This window comes from Necator americanus, chromosome II (assembly GCF_031761385.1).
Source record: "Necator americanus strain Aroian chromosome II, whole genome shotgun sequence".
Taxonomy (NCBI): Eukaryota; Metazoa; Nematoda; class Chromadorea; order Rhabditida; family Ancylostomatidae; genus Necator; species Necator americanus.
The window spans coordinates 21,747,078-21,768,739 of NC_087372.1; the positions used below are offsets into that span (position 1 = coordinate 21,747,078).

The 21,662-nt window shown below is 41.5% G+C and overlaps 2 protein-coding genes across 3 annotated transcripts; one reads left to right on the plus strand and one right to left on the minus strand.

Moving 5' to 3' along the window:
- Positions 1-245: 245 nt before the first annotated feature.
- On the plus strand, positions 246-10,354 carry RB195_018957 (uncharacterized protein; the record flags this gene model as incomplete). Of its 2 annotated transcripts, XM_064186603.1 has the most annotated exons (13): positions 246-321; positions 852-1,000; positions 1,056-1,181; positions 1,277-1,308; positions 2,938-2,977; positions 3,066-3,115; positions 3,879-3,953; positions 4,005-4,102; positions 4,166-4,272; positions 4,361-4,452; positions 4,519-4,657; positions 9,576-9,707; positions 10,151-10,354. In XM_064186603.1, the coding sequence occupies 13 exons, from the start codon at positions 246-248 to the stop codon at positions 10,352-10,354; spliced, it is 1,320 nt and encodes a 439-aa protein (XP_064042483.1). The 2 variants fall into 2 exon arrangements, with proteins under 2 accessions (XP_064042483.1, XP_064042484.1); XM_064186602.1 differs by lacking the exons at positions 2,938-2,977; positions 3,066-3,115.
- A 9,857-nt stretch (positions 10,355-20,211) lies between these two features.
- RB195_018958 (uncharacterized protein) lies at positions 20,212-20,748 on the minus strand (the record flags this gene model as incomplete). The annotated part of the gene is made up of 1 exon (XM_064186604.1): positions 20,212-20,748. The coding sequence occupies one exon, from the start codon at positions 20,746-20,748 to the stop codon at positions 20,212-20,214; it is 537 nt and encodes a 178-aa protein (XP_064042485.1).
- Positions 20,749-21,662: the final 914 nt, after the last annotated feature.

Genomic DNA, 21,662 nt, shown 5'->3' on the forward strand with positions numbered 1-21,662 from the left:
GTTTACGTAGAAATTGATGCGGTATATCGGTGGATGACACGTGGATACCAACATATTGCACCGCCATCGAAAGTTGCTACAGAAATAGTCAGAAATCTTTGGTCATATTTTGAGGAGACCAGCAGATCGTCTTGTTCAACGAGTTCTGAATAGTTTGTCGGGTTCGAGATGGAAGAAGTCATCTGGCCGAAAACTGAAGCTCTGAACTTAGGTGATGAAAAAGGACCTGAGGACACTCGGTGTGGATGGACAGTTCAGGCGAGACGCAAGATTCCGCAGAATGGATTGATTCTGTGCAAGCTGTCGCAGAAGATCAAGAAGGTTGGGCAGAGTTATGTTCAAGGACGGCGCACCTCACTACCCGTTTGGAAACTGAGCAAAACTTCCTCAAAATGCAAAATGGATACGGCGAAACCCTCACTTTAGATGGCGATTCACACTTATAATGAGGTGAAAAGATAACGACGCACTCTTTCATCTTCTGAGTAATCTTCGAACTACTTTCTAATACTATAACACTTCAAGTAAGACTACGGTATCTCTTCTTCACTTTTCACGAAATTCCAGTTTTCAGCATTTGCTACCTTCCCAGCTTTATGTTTTCCTTACTCTCCTATAAGCATTTTATTTAATTAGAAACACCACTTACGACTTTACTTGGATAAGCGCAGCATAATATCGCAGATTGAGGATGTCTCTGCTCATTCTTACCGACAGCCTCTTCAGCAGGTACAGATTCGGTTTAATTTCCCCATCAATACCAACACTGATCAGATTCACCCATTATTGATTTGTTTATCATCTACTACTAATTTATTTATTAGTCGTCGTTCACAATAGAGTTTGTTTAGAAACACCTCGAAGCTGTGCAGCTCGTGTACTTGGCATTGTTTGGTGCGGCTTCTGTATGATTATGGTTGCCTCATACACCGCCAATTTAGCAGCCTTCCTCGTGTTGGACCAACCGGAGAAAGGACTCACTGGAATCACTGATCCTCGGGTTCGGCTGTTTGATACAAAGGCACAAAGGAACGATGCATCTTATCTCATTTCAGCTACGCAATCCATCAGCTAACTTTTCCTTCGCTACGGTGCTTAATTCGAACGTCTACCAGTACTTCAAGAGGCATGTGGAACTATCAACAATGTTTCGCAAAATGGAAGCTCACAATATGGAAAAGGTACATGCCTAACGAAACGTGGTACCGTATTATTTATGTGGCTTGATAGAAGAGAAGAAGAAGAGAAAAATAAAGATAAAATCTTCTGTTTGCAGGTGTCTGATGCTGTAGCTGCTCTTTTAAACGGGTAAGAACATCCTTTTTTTAGATGCTCGCCACTTTCTTTGTCCTCCAGAAGTCCCTTTAAGGAGTTAAACATGATACGCAGAGTCAAGCGCGTGATGGGATTTTCCCATCGGGGAAGGGGGAAGGGGGTCGTAAGGGAGTGTGCGGTGGTCAGTTGTGAATTGAGGATAGCACGATAACCAGCACAAAAGTAATCAGACTAATAATAAAATAATTACATACATTACAAAATATCACAATAAATAATAGCAATGATTACATAAATTACAAATATTGTATTTAGTTTCAATCGTAGGACAATAAAATGGAAGCATCAACACTTCGTTTTGACAATGCCCAATGTACTGAAAATGTAATAGTGAGATCACGCAGGTTCGACACCCCACTGAGGCAAACTTTCGCAAAAAAGATGGAAACTTGAAACGACTTCCAAAAAATGAAGAATTTAACTTCGCATAGTTTATGGCAGTATAAATTTGAATTTAACAAAATGTAATGATCAAAAAAGTTCAAATTCTGTGCACATTGTTAGTTCTGGGAGGTGGCGAATAACATCGTCATAAGAGAACTGAAAGAAAAGTTCAGGTAGTTTTTAAGAAAGAAAGGTTTGCCCTAAAAAAGGTCACATCGCTTTTTTTCCACCTCCTTGTCTCTTTGTAATTTGATGGGACAGAAATGGAAAAATGGCAGTCTTACCATCTTTGTCCTATCGAAAATTTGCAAAAAAGGCGAGGCCCTGGAGATCGGTTGATGCAGCATGTGATAGAGAACATTCTCGGCTATAACATACTTGAAGATGAGTTGGTTTGCTCTAAGTTACTCCGACTTATTGAAGTTTATTTAGACACACTTTTCGGCGCAGGAGCGAAAATTGAGATTTTGGCGATTTTTTCCATATATATATATATATATATATATATATATATATATATATATATATTCATATAAAATATGATGGCACCCGTACATTTAAATGGAGGGTCTAAGAAAATCTCTATGTGCAAAATTTCTGCTTTTCGAATCGTCTTGTTTTCTCAAAATTTAGATGGGACAAATCCAATAAAAGTCGGAAAATTTTAAATCCCGTCCCATCAAAATTTCCAAAAAAACTAGGGAGCGGAAAAAAAGCGATGTGACTGTTTTTTAAAGCAAATCTTCTTCTCTCAAAAACTTCCTGAACTTTCCGTTTTGGTCCCCTTATGAAGAAGTTATTCGCTAGCTCCCAGACCTAACAATTTGCGCAGATTCCGAGCCTTTTTGATTATTATGTTTTATTAAATTCACTTTTAAACTGTTATATACTTCAGAAGACTAAATTTTCCATTTTTTAAGAAGTTGTTTCAAGTTTCTATCTTTTTTTTTTTTGCAAAAATTTGTTTTAGTTGGGAATCGAATCTGGGAGGTCACATTGTCATATTGCAGGGACAAAATGTTGATTTTTTTTTCGCTTTTTTCTTCTTCATTCCTCTGTGGTTCGACCTATGCACCTGCGTATCCTATTTTTGGTCGTGTTATGTGCTTTAATGAGGATTTAAAGCTAATTGATAGATTTTAGAGTAGAAATAGAATAGAATAAAAATGAAGATATTTCAATAGATATTTCAATGCCAATATTTCAACAGCATTTCAGCAAATTTGCGTCTTCTAGTAAACGGTATTTCTTCGCTTCTGTCAGCTACCATTTTCACATTTCCCATTTATTCCCCGGCTAATTTTCGACTTTCCGAAACACATGAAATTTCTAATATATTGTTGGAGGAGGAGAAGAAGAAGAGGGGGTGGTCGGGAGGGGGGTCGTATTCAAGAGGGTGAGTTTTTTTTAAATTAGAACATGTGGTTTGTCTACATAAAGTAGGCTCATGACGAAATGAAGCACGGTGCAATTGCGTGTTGCGGTGCTTCTCTCGATGCGTAGCAGTTAGGAGCGTGCTGGAACCCTTCCTGGCACCACCCATCGCTGCACTTTGCGATGGTCCCGCCATCGCAAACTCGGTTCAACTGCTGCCTCCATCGCGTCGTTTCGAGCGCGTACGCAAATACAGCGCGCTTCATGTCGCTTTGACCCGACTATACAGTCTTGTCAAAACGACATGAAACACTCTGCAGTGGCGTAAGCGGTTCCGCTTGAAGCGGCGCAGTTGAAATTGATATGGGACCATCGCCAATTGCAACAGTGAACAGTAGGAGCAAGGGTCCCTCCTCGTCTAACCGCTACGCTCCACCGCACCGCTTCGAGCACAATAGCTTACGCAACTGCACCGTGCTTCATGTGGCTTTGACTCTACTATACCATCGCTGTCAATGCTAAAAGCCCTCAGTCATTTCCTTGTCAAAACCTCTATGCCTTTGTTGTAAAAAGAACAGAACTGACCACTGAGAAACTAGAAAATGAGGAGAATGTCAACCTCAAACAGGTGACAGGATTTCAACAGAATGTAGCTCCTAACAATTACTCTGGGTCTTTTGCTGCGTCTAGCATTTTCCTGAAGAGTTGTGATCTCCAGAATTTTTGTGTGTGTACTGCCTCACGCCATTTAGAACTGGAAATGATAAGTTTGCTGGAGCTTTCAGATCGCTCGATGCGTTCATTTGGGATTCAATGCGTCTAGATTTCGAAGCAGCTCGACATTGTGACCTTCGCACCAGGTGGATCACTGAAGAGTAAAATAATACGAAACAAAGAATTGGCGATTTCAGAGGTGCTTTATTTGGTCGAAGTGCTTACGGAATCGGTTTGCAGAAAAACAGTCCCTGGACACCACACATCACTTCGGCTATATTGCGGATGGCCGAAAGTACTCTGCCGTTTTATACCTTTTCCTTCATAAATTAGTAAACAGCTGCATTTTCCTTTAAAGGTGGGACCATGGAGAAGCTGGACGCGAAGTGGGTGGACAACAAAGAGTCGAAATGTACAACAGAAACTCACAAATCGCCAGCGAGGCTTAGTCTTTGGAACATGAGGGTTGGTTCCTGGCAAAACAATTCATAAAGTACCCAAAATATCGTATTCCTTCACTTCGTCTTTTTTATGTTCTTTCATTTTGTTCCAGGACGTGTTCATCCTCGTGACTGGTGGAGTTGCCGTTGGAGCGTTGTGTAGCTCCATCGAAGTGATCTACGGAAGAAGGAAGGCCAGGAAAGGGTGTGTACAGCACTATGCATATTTATCACGAAGGTTTTCTTGACAATCCGCAAAGGGAAACTTCAGGCGTGAGAGAGCACTTGCTGCTCGATATCTACAGAAATGGCGCACCATAATGTCTCAGGGACGTCTACGGTCTCAGTATGATCTGTCTCGCCCCGTTATTCGAAGAGGTTTCGCAGGACTGGAGCCCTGTACACTCGCTGTGAGTGTTTCTAGATAGTAGTCGTTCGTTCATAATAGTAGCGACGGTGAGCGTTTTTGTTGGTATGATTGCTCGTGGCAGTGACTACTGCTGACAATCGTAACATGTCTCTGCAGACTCTTTTTTTTTATTTGTACAAAGCATTTTGTAACGAGAATTCTAAGTTTCTCCTTTGTCTCAATAGTTGACTTCAAATCAGCGAGAGATCGCAACGAACGTAACTGGGAAGCCTGTGAGAAAATATGGAGCTTGGGGTGCAGATCACGGGTATGGCCCCACTCTCATTTCCCCCTAACCGTCCTGAAAAGCAGAAAGTGCCCCGTCCCATTTATACGCTCAGACTTCCACAGTAGCCTATTCATGCTCTCTATTCTATTCTATGCTAAGGAGAAGATCTTAAATTAGAGCTGTCAATGCTCGGGGGCGCGGCGCGTGCACAAGGGTGCTTTTCCACGTAAATCGTATTAACAAACGCCGTTTTCCTAGCAGTTTCTCAGGACTATTAGGAGAATTGAGCGAGCTCACGACCATGACCTTATTTTGCACCACGAACTCGGTATTTTCCCAACTACGGAAATTTTGTGATACGCTGCCTTTAAGGTTTTGGCAAAAGTGAATTCTCCGCATAACGTTTTTTTATCGTCAAAGTCCGGATGTGATCTGTAAATTCTCATCAGTAAAAACTCTTCATGCGCAATCACAACGGTAATTACCACTATTTCATTAAAACTCCAGCTACAGGTCAAATAATTCCTAACTTACCTTGGTGAATAATGAATTTTTCCCGACCAAGTTTACAAAGCATTATTTTCTTTGTAAGTTGCAGAAATATGTCAAACATTCACAGACCTATAGGTGGATGTGCTCTTGTACGATGTATTTAACTACATAGACTATTATTGCAAAATTCGATTGTATCTTCGAAGAGTCTATCCTTTTTTAAATCCTGGATGAAAGAATAACACTCTAAAATGAAGCACTAGCAGTAAGTATGAAAATTAGTAAAAATCTTCGGATTTCTTAAACGAATGAATACGGTAACATTCCATATACTTGTTCTCTAGCAAGAATGAAGAAAAAGAATGAAGTTAAATGGATGAGGAGGCAATTCTGTTATTAATAATATTCAGTGGCAAATAGTCATATGACGATTACGAGCAAAAGACAAATAAAGTGCACCGATTTGAACTGAGGTTCTTTTTTCACTTACAAACAGGATGAGAATGTGTATTAACTAGTACTGAAAAAATTTTGGGTGCAAATTTTTGAGCTCAGATCTGCTGATAAATAGTGGCCTGAACATTGAGTAAGGTATAACAGTGACAACGTGTGACTCGTAAATTTGAAATCTGAGACATGACAAGAGGAGCTTTCAGAACCGCATGAAGTCTGCTTGAAATCTTTTAAAACAGGTTTGACAGCTTGACTTTTACGCCCTCACAAAATGAAGAAAACTCTCACAAGTGCCTTCAAGAAAGTTACCAACAAAAGATCCTATTCAGCTAATACGATGCGCATCCTTATTCTGAGAGGGTCGCACGTTATTTGCTCGGACATGTTTTTGCAGACCTCATGCGGACCGATTTCGAAGAGCATTTCTGGTGTTCTGAAGCATCGAAATTGGTAGAAGTTGGGGAAGTTGCGGAATCTCACCCTGAACATTTCTGAACTACGTTCTGCTCTCTACGTACTGGTGAAGAGATAAAACTCTGAAAATTTTCCCTGACGCTGCCTTAAAGCAGAGGGCCTTTTTTACCTCAATTTTGACGAAGGTTAATGCGATTTATTTTATTAGATGTCACCTCTTCTTTATATTTGCTTGAGAAGGAACAGAAAAATTATGGGTGTTGCCATTTGCTGTTATTTGCCTAAATGTTGTGGCTAGAAACTATAACAATGTTCAAAGGGAACTAAATCTATAACAGCAATGTAATGACATGTAATAATGATAACGCCAGAGCAGTGGCGGCACCAGATGGTACAGTCGTCGGGGTTAATTTATCGATGGCATGAAATAGAGTCGTAGGGAATGATAGCAGCGATTGACGAGATCTCATGAAAGACCCTTGTTCCCCGATGGTGATTGCCGTACCACTCTATATTCACATTATTTGGAAAGAATGGGAAGAGTTTTGTACAACACTTTTAGAACAAGTTTCAGTAGTGCTATTTTAGTAAGGGAAATTTAATCAAGTTTAAGTGTTTATTTATTTATTCCACTCGATGGCGTGCCAAAAACGATTTGGCAAGGACGAATACAAACAAATACAGCAAGTTCATGACACAATACCGCTAGTAACTTCTGTCCCAAAATCGCCAAAGTCGCCGACGGATTAAGCCGTCACAAACCATCGGAACCTTTGGAGTAAGCAAAATCAAATTCTGAAAATATTTCAAATATACTTCAAGAATTTACTTTTGACAAATGTGTTGCTTGAGAAGCAAAGTTTTCCCAACCTTCGTTAATTACTTTCACACCTCCGCCGCTGGCAAATCCTGCAGATAAATCTTCGTGGAAGGAAGAGGTGTTCATAGAATTTGCGCTAATTTCTCAAAATCAGACGAAATGTTTATTATACTGGTAGTCAGGTTATCAAGAGGTTTTGATGTCCCACATCATATTTGGGTTCGAAATTTCGATTCTTTTCGAGAAAATGCTCCGTTGGAATTGGAAGTCAATGAAAGCGCTAACATTCCTAACTGTGGAAAATCTGCTCGGAAATTTTACAAGCGAACAATTTGTTCTTGACAATTGCTCAAATTCTAAGCATCTAGCTCTGAAAGTATTTAGTTTTTTCAATGCCAACCTTAGAACTTTGCTCTATTTCCTCATTTGTTCCGGTATTTGAACAACTTTCAATTTCTCAGAATGAGCGCTTAAGTCTCGCCAGGAGGTCGAGGCTTTTGAGTGACAAAATCGGAGAAAATGTCGGTTGTTCTCACAGAAACGAGATTTTTGCAGCCTCTGTGAATTATTTCTGTACCTAAAGAGGCAGCTCCCGCAAGGAGACGCTCTTTCGAATGATGTTAAATTCACTTCGATTTACGAACTTCTAATATTCATCACGGACTTCGCCCACTTATTTATTCCATAGCTGGAAAGGTGATCGCGGCCCAGGCATGGTCCGCCAGGCTTCCCACACCTCCGCTATGCGACTCTGGCGATTAGGCGACACAGAAACACCACCATATTTAACTATAAATGAATGGTGACGATAATTACGCACAGTTCTTATTTATCAGAACTATACAGCCTCTCCAATTGCACAAGTTTTCGGAAAGAAATATAAATAAATAGAACAAGTTTATCATACTGAAAAAATTCAAAAAGGCAACGAAGGAGTTTTATTGACGAAATTAGTGGAACTTCTCAAATTATAGAACTTTTCATGCTTTGCAGTTTTATTCGGCTGACATTTACTTCTTCTTTTTCTCCTCTCTGATTTTTAATTTCTTGGTTTAATTTCGTTTGTTGTCCATTTTCCTTCCTATAGGTATCAAATTATCACTGATGTTTTTATGAGTGAGAGTTGTGCGTAATTATCGTCACCATTCATTTATATTTAAATATGATGGTGTCTCTGTGTCGCGTAATCGCCAGAATCGCATAGCGGAGGTGTAGGTAGCCTGGCGGACCATGCCTGGGCCGCGATCACCTTTCCAGCTATGGAATATATAAATGAGCGAAGTCCGTGTTGAAAATTAAAAGTTTGTAAATCGAAGTGAATTTAACATCATTCGAAAGAGCGTCTCCTTGCGAGAGCTGCCTCTTTAGGTACAGAAATAATTCACAGAGGCTGCAAAAATCTCGTTTCTGTGAGAACAACCGAAATTTTCTCCGATTTTGTCACTCAAAAGCCTCGACCTCCTGGCGAGACTTAAGCGCTCATTCTAAGAAATTGAAAGTTGTTCAAATACCGGAACAAATGAGGAAATAGAGCAAAGTTCTAAGGTTGGCATTGAAAAAACTAGATACTTTCAGAGCTAGATGCTTAGAATTTGAGCAATTGTCAAGAACAAATTGTTTGCTTGTAAAATTTCGGAGCAGGTTTTCCACAGTTAGGAATGTTAGCCCTTTCATTAACTTCCAATGGAGCATTTTCTCAAAGAGAATCGAAATTTCGAACCCATGTATGATGTGGGACATCAAAACCTCTTGATAACCTGATTTCTAATAAGCATTTTGTCTAATTTTGAGAAATCAGAGCAAATCCTATGAACACCTCCCACGAATTCCGACGGTTTGGGACGGATTAATCCGTTGGCGACGGATTTTTGGACAGATGTTAGTAGCGGTGCTGTAAAGAGATTCTCGCATAGTCTTATGGACGAAATAACCATTCTGAATCTGTTTTGTGCAGAGTTGTGGAGCCGCGCTCCTGAAACGGCGCAGTAGAGTCTGGATCGCAGAAGGGTGGTATTTTCCAGCGTTCGTTTAATTATAAAACTTTCTGTACAAGAGTGCAAATATATAAAGTTTTTGTATAAAGTGCTAAGAAAGACGAGGTCAATTCTCAAAAATGTTTTGAAATTTTAGAGAGAAAAGACTTTTTATCTTTTACACAATTTTTTTGGTAGGTGCAGTTTAGCGCCAATAAGTTATATCTTCCTTCAGAAACAAGTAGACAGCTAACAGGAAGGTACTCCCCAGAGGCATCACCCCACGAGTCTGGCGTGGTATGGAGTTTCGTTGGAGTATACCTATATCGGGTCATAGATTATGAATACAGGGGTAGTTCCGCTCATTTTTCCCTGTATTACTGTAAGCAGACGGCTTCCGAATGCGGTTCCTTATGACGCCCTCTATTGGAACTCGCCATCTTTGCGCCTCAAGGGTGCCAGATTCGTGGGGTGCCTTTAAAAGAATGTTGATTTCAGTACATATTCTACAGTGTCAATAAATAATTCAATAATTTAGGATATAAGAAAACGAGAGTTGGCTCGATCGAAACAGAAGATAGGAGACAGATCTTTTCTTCATCCATCGCCGTTTGTGCCGGATCTCAACTTTGGGCGACACTCCGTTGCGCTGTTTTGCAGTCGCTGTAGAGTGAGTACCTGCTTCAGATAACAGTTTCATTTAGTTGGTTTACTGTTTTTATGAACTTCGGTAACCCATATTGTTGGACTTCTTATGGGGCGAGTGTAGTGGAACGGTAAGAACTCTTCTACTGCGAGACCGATGGTTTGAAATGTCCTTGTCTGGGAGGATAAAAACACTGACTTCATATATCGGTTAATCAACTCGAGTCATTTTGTATATGCTGCAGACGCGTTCGTAAGTCTCCAACGTCCTTGAGCCGAATGTATGGGGCCACCCCAAAGCATTTGTGCACTCTACCCACCTTTCGACCCTCCTATGGATTCTACCGTGTTCTCTCAGCAAAGTATCCGCCATTATTCCTTATTATAGGAGATTTTCGCGCTAGGCTCTTCTCATCGAACATAATGTACATGGAGCAAAAAAAACCAATTTTCGCACCATTTTTCCAGAACCTCGTGGAAACGGACGTACACCGTGAATGTGGACTTTTTGCCTACGTATGGTGTGTACTATTCGTGCTCCTATTTCTGTGGCCATGTTCCCCTCTGCCGTGTTTCATGGAAGCGTTTGCTGACTTCGTACATGTTTGTCCTATTTGCTGTCATAAGATTGGTAGATATCGGAGAGGTAGACGACCTAAGTTCTATGTTTGAGCAAACTCAATAGAGTAGAAGTCTCCTTGCCTTGTACGTTTACAATGTATCGCTAGTTGATAAAAAGTTCTCTATCAAAGAATCTCTGTAAATTCCTCCCTTTTCTTTTTTTCTGATATACAGTCCATGAAATGAGAGCAACATACAACACACACACAGAGAATGACAGCGGAAACCGAGAGAACAAAGAGCGCAGAGAAGAAGTAGAGGCCCTGCAGTGTAGAGACGAATGTGGTTAGTCGTCCGCTGCCCTGCAACGGCATTAAGGTCTCTTGTACAAAAAAGGTGCAATTTAATGTGAAAAATGTTGCTCACCATCATTTTGACCCTTCCCTTCCGAATAGTGCTGTGGTGTCGTTTCAGAAGTGGTCAGGCACCCATGAAACGTGAATTTATACATGGTTTTTGAAGAACAATATACATGAAAGCAAAATATAATGGAATTGCAGAAGGTATTGAAAATGTGCAAATTCGATGAGGACAATGAAGCCAATAGAGGGATCAGATAAACAGGGAGAATGACAAATTGGCTAGTTGAACAGAAATCCATGAGCAGCTCATGAGATTCAGAGAAATATTAACAAATATGGGGCGAAATACGGACAATCTTTATAAAATGTTCAGCTCTACGGATCTTTTCATTAAGAGGATTTCAGAAGGTTGCGGAGCTGTGCCATACGACACGGAAGACCATTTTCAGAGGATCTACATACTTCTTGTTTCTGTCATGCCATATGGACTAATATTTTCTATGCCAATCTGGGCACTACCTTGTGTAAGTTTTTTGTGTACACAGATTATCATCTAAAAGCTGGAAATAATGGGAGGCATAAAGGAGCTTTTTTGAGCAGCTCCTGACGAATGAGCTTTGCTCTTGCCCAGCTCCAACTCTATGGAGGACTTGACAAGGTGTGTGTAGGTTTTCTGGAGTAAAAATAGTTTCTCTCTCCAAAAATACATCCGATCTCGCATTGTCAGTAAGTTAGGGAGGTATACACGCATTATCCAGGCAGAAACGAAGGAAGCTTGTGTTGGTGATCGGCGCATACAAGAAGAGTATGCCAGCGTCGAAAATGACTCCTGAAGGTGTGTTGGTGCAAATCAGGAACATTTGATACGTCTGACTGACTGAATGAGTAAAAATTAATACCAAATCTTTCTAACAGCTCACAACTTGAAGCGAATATCAAACACTGAAAAAATGTGAGTATCAATGTACATAGCATTCGTCAATCCTTGCTACTCACGCTCAAGTATCAAACCACGGAGAAGTCGAAGTTTTCTGTATGGACTAGAGAAGTTCTATAAATTTGATTATGCCTTCTATCAGACCAGTGTTTTCTCAATGGCAAGATTAGTTTGAAGAAAACTAAGGAATTTGAAGTTGGAATGAACTGTGCATGATGCCAATACAGCAAAACTGAGGACATTGTTTGGCTGTCAGGAACACTGATACCGGACGTCACTGTGTTTTAAAGATGTTTTCTTACCTTTTCAGGACTCGTACATAGGTTCGGACCACTTCTTCTCAAAAGGCCCTCTTTCTTAGCTGAACTTTGTGCGGATACGTCGTCAAAAACGTCTCAGAAATTCTTGTGCTCTTTTACCGCACTATTTGTAAGCAATGCGAGACTTTGTCCGAGTGAAGCGATCAAAAAAAAAAAAGGGAGCGAGCAGCAGTTCCGTTTGAAGCTGCAGAGGCAGGAAAGGACATTTTGAACGTCCATCGGGGCTTCTGCACTTACAAGACGGGCATGGCGGCATTTGGAATTTGAAAAGAAGAGCAAATTTGAAAAATGGGGAATTTGTATGTCATCTCTACTATGATCTCTTCAGCAGCCAGGTCTACTTGCCTTCCCACTACTTGTCAGAAAGTACATGTCACCCCAAAGATCCTCCTCCAGGTCAGAAATGCCATCATGTCGGTGAAGCTGCACGTCCGCACATAATGAAATACGAAGTTTTGGAGTGATCCTGAAAATGCTCCCAGGCACTGATTCAATTCAAGGAGGATGATACAGCGAATGCACATGATCAACTTATGGGAGTGTAGGGACTACCTAGTACAAGTGCTGCTGTTTCTCACTTTTGCCGACCTATGGAAAACGTTTGACTAGGTTGAGACGGATGTGATCAGGGAAATCCTCAAACCAAAGCGTTTCCTTTCTGTACATTATAATAGAATGCGACTAATTTTCATATAATAATTTTCATCCTGCGTTGTATAACAACTTCACATCAGAAGTTCTAGAAAAGAAAAGACAATTCTAATTTATTAGAAAAGACAATTCTAATTAATAATCTAACAATAGTAATATCGTACTGGCGGTTTGCAGTAACCTGCACATTACAATACGTACCCACTATATTACTTCACAAAAAAATCCACTCAGCGGTCATACGTTCTTAGGGTGCAGTTACATGCGAGTCAGTCCTGTTAATGTGTAGCGAGAAATACGTTTTTCAAGGGGTTTTTCAGAGGAAGATTTTGAGAGCTGCAGTCGATTTCAGTTGATAGAATTCGCGTTCACAAATTGATAAATGGCAGGATATCATGATACAGATCAAGTTAATTAGATGGTCAAGGTCACATTGGAAACCGCAGTTAACGTGGAAGACGCCATAGCTCACACTATGTGTGTTTTACTAACGTCGTAGTTCTCATATTGCTGAGCACCAGCAACGCCTGACGAATGCTGTCCGAATAAAACGAAACGTTGGAAGTATAGCCGCAGAGTTGAACAGAACAATGAAGGTCCTGAAGAAAGGTGGGTTTCTGGTTTCCCACTGATGCTCAGCAGAATGAAGCATATCGAACTGGTCGAACTCTGTGTCCCTCGGAGGAAAATGAAGAAAAAACTTGACTTCCGAGTAGAAGAGAAAAGCGAGTGATTTGGGCAGCACACAGAAGTGAAGAAGACTAAAACACCGGACTCCTTGCCCATCTTCGAACATTCTGCCGTTAGAATGTTGCTAGAAAAGTGTCATTCCATGCAAGAAAAAGAATGGGTTAGAAGCAGCGCATCACGAAATTGGCGTAATGTGTAAACCTGATCGAAAACATAGATTTTGTGGTGCGGATTACGAATATGGGCTCCGCTTCCTCTAATCTTCCTGAAAAACGGTGTGTGGTCTGTTCCTACAATGTACATGAACATGGTCCACTCTTTTCCACGCACGTTCATAAGCGAGCGGTCGAAGATCAATGAAGTCTCCTCAGCAGCCTTTTCAAGTAAAACCAATAACTACGTTGCTGAGGGCGCCGGAGCGTGAACAGGGGGGCGCGTTCTAGCGTACCTCGTAGGAACAAATGCCATTTCCCGATTTTTTGCGGCGTTAAGAGGGAATTTAGAGTGAGAACGATCATATTCGTAAACTTCACTATGAACTCTACATTTTCCATCAAGTTTCAAGGGAATTTCGTGAAACACTGCCTTTATGAGAGCTACGTCAACCACCGGCCATCAATACGCTGGCAAGTAAAATAGGGGTTGCTGGATATGTGACGCGTCCTGGCGACAACTGCTGGACAAAACCAGTTAGCGATTGAGCTACAGGCGATAGAAAACGCACAAAAGGAGAACCCGTTGATCAGATTCATTCGTAGGGCTCTTCGGAAAGATACGATGCGTCTTCAGTTTCTCCATCAACGAGAAATCATTCAGCAATTCTTGCTTCCTAATATTTCTTGACAAGAACAGAGCAGAACTATTTCTGTTACTGTTTGAGGATTAGACCAAAGATCAAGGAAAAGCAAGAGGAAGAGTGGCATTTGTGGTCAACATCCACACATTGGTATTGGCGAGTCCGAAATATTCTTGCCGCCTCTGGTGGTCTTCTTGTCATTGTCTTTTTTCTCTGGAAACACATTTGGTAAAGAGAAGCGGAAACTATATTATAATTCACAAAAGACCTCATTAACAGCTTGAATAGTCATAAATATGTGCGTGGTGCATCATATGAAAACATCTTCAAAGGCAGCCTACTACGAATCTGAGGTGGTAGGGGAATCCGCGGCATAAGCCAGAGTTGGAATTGCAGATTGCTGGATCCGGGGTGGTTGCGCTCATCTGTTCCTAATCTTCGTAAAAAAAAACGGCGTGGGAATCGTTTTAGTTCATACTAGGCACGGTAGAACGGTCCTCTGCGAACATTACCCTGTCCTCTCAGCAGCCTAGTTGAATAATACTTATACTTATAATAGTACTTCGCAGGCGGCGCGAGCAGGTAGTGCGTGCAACTGAAATCGTTGTAGAAAGCAGCGTCTTACACGCGGTTTTGGACGACAATTAGGAAGAATAGAAGAGAACTAGGGAGAAGAGAGGAGAGGTAAGCGGAACCAACCCGCGATCTACAACACCATCTCTAGGTTTTCCCTCACCACGAAACTGACGATGTAGGGATCTCCCATCGACAATATACGGTTCTAGGTGTAGATTGCTGAAAAACGGTGTGGGAAACAGCTCGCAGACAGGGCACATGTACGAGGATGGCTAATTATAAGGTATCATAGTGGTTTTCCAGGTCGTAGTTCAGAACGACTAGGGGATCAAACATGCACATGCTCATTCTCGTAAGCTACACCACCAAACCTATACTATCAATGAGACAGCCCAACATTGCCAATTTCGGGATACGCAGCCCTTAATGAACTCGCGACAACGATAACTACGTACTCCATGGTTGCAACTGAACCTACCGGTTGTTGTGACATTCTTGGCATTGTTGCGAAGCGTATTTGTCTACTTTTGAACTCTGGCTATTGACTCCGAATCTTTGATGATGTTGGCATAAAATCCAATTTGTCCAATTAGTGTCGAAAAACAGATGAATTTCTAATAAACTTTTCTAATAAACGAAACTGAAGACGTTCGCAGCTCAGATGTTAGATGGGAAACAACGGATAATTGTGTGAAAAAATCAAAAATCTAACACACAGTTAAGTGCAAAATTCATTTCTCTTTGTGCATAAGCGCTAAACACTGGCTATTGACTCCGAATCTTTGATGATGTTGGCATAAAATCCAATTTTAGAATCTCTTGATAGAATTTTAAACAAAATCTGTTTGTGCAGTTTTGCTTTGCGGTAGCCTTTTAAACTTAATGGAAAAAGTCAGTACATTGCTAAGAAGTAAATACTCGGAATGGTTAGCTTTACAGTTACTCTCTAGAAGTTTCTTCTCTGTGAATTTTCTGGATTGAAGGCTAAAGAATAAGTGTGTGGCGTATCAATTCGTTTGGGACGTATTTGGAGCTGAAGTTTCTTGTTACGCACACTGGTCACAATTTGCAATTTTTGCACATGTCAAGAAACTTTTCTATGATAATCTACCAAGTTCCTTTGTCATTTGGTATCTAGTTCTTAAAGCGTGCGACATCCCAATCGGAGTTTGTGTTTAAAAAAGTAGTGTTATCCGCTCAAGAGGCCAGCGAAGGCATAAAGGGAAGTGCTTTCTCTGTTACTTTATGTAGAATAGATACGTTACAGGCAACTTCTGTAATGATCTGGCGTTGGGGAACCGGGAGGAAACAGATTTCTTTTCGAGATATGTATACGAAAAATTTCGGAGATAATGTGTCCAAGTTTAATATGGTACCGCATAGATGTAGATATCGCTAGTTATGTAGCTGGTGGGGAATGAAATGGAGCAAATAATCTCGCAAATCACGATTCTTCTTCCGGGACATACTTCAAGTCTACAAAAATTGAAAATCGATTTGGTTTTACATAAATGTTGAGTGCTCTCCAAAAAACCGATGTCCACAGGGTGTAGCAGACGCTTTAAGGAAAGGTAACTTAAGAAAAGAAAGCTTAAGAAACATTTCTAGCATAAAAAGCACCGAAACAATTTGTTTGGTGGTAGAAACATTTCTCTGCATTGGTATTACGAAGGAGAGGAACGCAAAGGGACAACTGAGAATATTGGAACAAGTGGAGGAAGTCACGATGTCCAATCCCTCCGGGACAATGCTGACGAATGGCTCAACGTTGCCCGCTATCAGACGATTGGTTTTTCTCCCTAACGTCCAATTGCAAGGAATCGAATCAAAATTCTCAATGAAATGCTGTGGAATGAAATGAAACAAACAACTCTATACACGCCACTGAAATGGCGGCTGAACGCAACGAAGCTCTCTACGATTGCTAGAAACTAGGACGAAGCTGTGGCAGAGAAAACATCTCAACTACAACAAACAATGTGACCCTTTTGAAGCAGTCGTTTAATGTAGAGAAAGACAGTCTCCTCGTCTGATGATTGTAATTTCTTCATTAAAACATAGAGCAATGAAAGGGTCTAAGTAATTAATTGTTGTCTGAAGTATTGATTTCAGAACCAAAATTAAAGAAAAACTCTAAGTTGACTTCGTTCCTGAAAAATTTCTCATTAACATTTGCAGATCACCACTCTTGTTTTAAGTTGAATGAACTGTGGTCTTTGGCCAAAGATGCGTTACAGTGCAATGTTTTCAGGCAACATCCTCATAAAGTAGGTTTAATAACCCAAGTTTGGGCTTTTACGAACTTGAAATTTTAGGTAAAGAAGAAAGATGACGATGAACAATTTGAAATAATGCTATGATGGCTTCATTAAGATAGGGGCACGACACTTCCAAGGAACTGACGATGCGGCACTACAAAACGTTGGCCCTTGAGTGGAATTGGCTTCACGGCTGAAGTCTGCCTATGGACCGAATGGAATGAACAAAATGGTCATTAATCACGTTGAGAAGCTATTTGTAACCAATAATGCGGCCACCATACTAAAAGAACTCGAAATTCAACATCCTGCTTCTAAAATCAATGGGCTGGCATGGCGCAATCAGCTGTGATCGACAGATGATTCGTAACCGACCTAGTGCCAACCAAGCCTTGCGGGGTCGATAAATTGGCACTAGACTTGTCTGGGAGGATAAAATTACTGACTTGGTACATCAGCTAACTGCCGCTGTCATCGTATGGTCTAGTCGTCCTTTTGTATTTAAACTTTTTCTTAGCTTCTTAGCTGAAATGAACGCATTGGCCCATCCCAAGCGGATTGATTGACGTCCAATATTTAGTCGACTTTTATCCTTTATCCTCATAATCCTTTTGTTTACCTCAAATCCAGACCAATAATAGTTCAATGTTTTTAATTCTCTGATGACAATAAAAATGAACAGCAGAACAGTCTTAGAAGCTTTGATGATATCAAATCAACCAATAATCTAAGTTTTGGGTCAAAAAGCTATGAGAGAATAACGGGAAATAACGTAGTCCCTCTTGTAGGAATTTTTTTTAGCGAGACTTCCTCTTCCTTTATGGAAGGAACTTATATGATTAGTACATTGAAAATGCAATCTTACATAAATTCTGTGAGTTCTTGATCTGTCGTGGAATGACCCTTTCAATTGGCTAAAGGTCATGTTTGTAAGATTTTTCTGTCGAAGACACCGCTGAAGATGGTGGCATTTTCTATTCTGATGAAAATGAATTGAAGCCCTAATTCTCGTAACGCATTATGATGGGAACAACGATGAGGAGCATCTGGTGGTGACCTTCTCAAACGAAACTCAGGTTGTGTTAGGCCAGTAAAACGACGTAACACACAGTAGTTAAAGATCACTTCATAATCCACTATTTTTCAGCTTCATTAAGCCAAAGTTCCCATTTTCATTAAATAAAAAAGTCTTCTCAATTCATTTGCGAGGTGCACATTAATTTGGCGTTAATTTTTTTATTCTATAGAAATTTGTTTTGTCTGTCGACTTGATTTCTTTCAATTGGGCTCCGCGAAAAAAGAAAAACCAAATCAATGCGATAGCGGGCAACTCTTAGCAGTTTGTCAGCATCGGTCTAGAGGGACCGGTCGTTTTGAATTCCTCTGTAGCGACTACTCTCGGTAGTTTTTCTCTATAACTGCTGCTACAGGGGAATATTCGTTCCTGCAAGCAAACCAATAAGTAAAATCCCTTCATGCTTTGAAGAAGTTTCTGCAGCTACTAAGAAGATGCACTAGACAATCACCTCACCTCAACACATGTTACCACTGCAACGGATCGTCACAACGACAGGAAGCATATTCATGTAGTTAAACAATACAAATAAAGTAGATTAGAGTTGTTTCTGGCGAAGCTTCATCTTTGTTCAATAAAAGAGTTAAGAGTCAAATGTGGGAGATATGGGTGACACTGACGGCATCAGCCTTCCACCAAACATGATTGACCAAACGTGATTTTGAGTTAGAGTATGGGATAAAATATGCGAGACAAAGTTTGAAGGAAGGGACAGAGCAGCATGTTCAGTTGTGCTGCAGTGAGTGGTGGTGAGGAACGAGACAAAGCGTGAACATTGTCTTGGGCAATGATTGGGTTCTTTCTTTTGTATTCTACAGAATCGGAGAGATGTTAGGTGCTAGGGTTAGCCAACAATGCTGCCCACAGATATGCGAGGAACATAAACGATATCTTCCAATAATTGATTATTAATTTTTTTGTTGTTGCATGGATTGATTCGAAACATTGCTTCAAACTCAGGATGTGATATACTTAGGATATGCGGACTGCGATGAAAACTGCGCGAATATTTAATTGCGAATATATGTCGTAGGAAGTGACTTTATTTTTGCTATATAGGCGGCGGGTAACGATTTCATTGGTGTCCTACAGTATGAAGATCTTTGAAGGCATCATCGACCGCAAGATTCGAAACATTGTAGTCAACAACTGCAGCACCACCGATGTCATCCACGCCACACGGCTCTTGATTGACAAGCATCGAGAGAAGTAAAAACTGGTGCATCCTTCCTTCATCGATTTGCAGCATTCGAAGGTGCTTCGCATGAAACTATTTGGAATGCTCTGTGGAGACATGCCGTTCCACAGCAGTTAGTCAGATCGGTCAAAATTGTCAAAGCTGACTCATGCGATCGAGTGCAGGCGGCTGCGGGAACGTCGGCAAAACTCCTCATCTTCCTTGATCTGCATCAGGGCTCTCTCTACGCTGCTCTTCATAGTCATCGTTCATATCATAACGTCATTCGACCCTAAAGAAGTGGAACGTTGTCTCGAAGTAATGAGAATGAAAGTGCAGCGATAGACAATACCACTCTCCGAGATCACATCCGTAAGGATAGAAGGCAGAGACTAGGCGTGACTGCCAAAGCAAATGCGCGCCTAGCTAAGATACACACAAAGAAAGCGAAACAATTGAAAAAAAAAGTGGAAAGCTGTATTGCGCCGTAGGTGCTATGTAACACTTCAGGAGTATGAACAGTGGGGCAAGTTATTCTTTTCCGTCCTCGCAGCAGGCGTTCTTGATGAATTGTGTCTTCCTTCTGTTTATTCGCAGTCCTATTCTCTTCCTTGCTTCGTTCAATTCCTTGGACATCGTTCTTGCTTTTTTGGTTCTTCTCGAAAAGAGAACGACGCCGTCCACAAACGAGTTCACAACAAGGTTGGAGAGAAATCTTCCATCAAAACATATGCCCCTTTCTTCCCAGGAGAGTGATTTCATTATCCATTGCAATGCAACCGTGAACAGCTTCGGCGATAAAGTATCGCGCTGTCGTACCCAAATTCCTGTGCATATGGGCTGTCGAGCGGCGGACGTAGTGTAGGAGTAGAGGGCTTCCTGCACGATCGATCGGAGGTTCGAATCCCTCCTAGTGCTCACCAAGCCTTTCATCCCTCCGGGGTCGTCATCAGATGTCTCTGGGAGGATAAAAACACTGACTTGACACATAGGTAAGTCCCCGCAAGTCATTTTATAGATCAGTTACACGTTAGTAAAATCCTAAACGATTCTGAATTGAAGTGAACGTGGGGGCGCGTGAATCCCAAGCGGATTGATTAACGCCAGAAACATTATCCTTTATCCTTTATGGGCTGTGGAAAAGCTGTATCTTAGTGGTGCATCGATCGTAGCAATTGGCTAATGTCCTCACATACGACGCCTCCACACATTGATCGACCAGCGCTGACAGTATTACATTCGTTTCTACGCTGTCGAATGCTTTCTCATAGTCGACGAAGGTTAGGACAAGAGGCAAGCGGTATTCCCGGCAAACTTCTATGACCCTCGGCACGGTCTGGATGTTGTAAAGCAAGTAACTGAACCGCTGACAGAATTCAGCTTCTTCTTGAAGCTGGACTTCAAATATGCGTGTGAGAATGATCTTAGTGAATACTTTGTATAACACGCTCAGCGAGCATATCGGACGGTAGTTTCTAAGGTCCCCTCGGTCACTTTTCTTATGGATAAGAAGGGTCTGCGAGGTCTTCCGCTGGTCTGGGATCCTTTTTTCCTGAAGGTAGGATGTTATGTGCGCTGCGAAGATTACATGAAGCGGATGGCCACCAGCCCGAAGAAGGTCTGCTGATATAAAATCAGGTACGCGGGCTGGGCTAGGTTTCATGCTATCGATAGGAAACCAAAACCGCCTACATTTCGCGACGGAACCTTCTATCCACGAGTGACGAGTGTATCGTCATTCATCTGTCGTACGTCACTCCATCTGCACTTGGTTTCCTGCAGAGCAATCACGTGAAATTTGATACGCTCTGCAGCTCCGAGAAGAGCATGCAGGTCAGTGTCTGTGGACACTGCTCTCACGTTGTAAAGTACTCAGTCTGAGACAGCCTCCAGGGCGAATCGGGCATGTGTCGCCTTGGTCCAGAATCAAAGACGTCCTGGACAACCTGAGATTTGATCGCCTCTCACCGGTCGCCATACGTTCCGACGTCTGAGACAGCAGGGCCCAGTGTGCAGGGTACTGAGGCAGTGAATATGCTGGAGTAGCAAAAAAACTTCTGGACCAGGTTTCATGCTCTTGATAGCGACTCGTACTTCCGAAGAGAGAATCTATGGTGGAACTTCACCAGTGGAGATGATCGGCCTTGATACAGCACACACAACGAAGAAACTTCAAGTAGGAACTCTTTCTGACGATTTCCATCTCACAACAAGAAGAGTTGCAGATCCCGTCTTCGGTCAGCAAAGCTGTTATCGAAATATTATACTCGCGGAAAACTTGCGGCACTTATACAGACTTGTCCTTCTTTGAGCTGGTTCCAGAATTCTAATGTACATTTCGAAACGTGATCTTACAAAGCTTTTCTGCAATTATTGTTTGCTGCCTGCTGTTCATTGTGCGATGCATTCGGATCATTCCTCAGAGTCCTTCTTCTTTCCAGCAATTCTTTGGTGGTTTCCGAATATCGATCTGAGTTTGTCATGCGCGGCTTCGAGGCTCGTTATAGTCTGAGGAGCAGCTCGTGGACCTACGTTTGGCTCCTCGTCGATGTGCGAATAATCTTGGGACATGGAGTT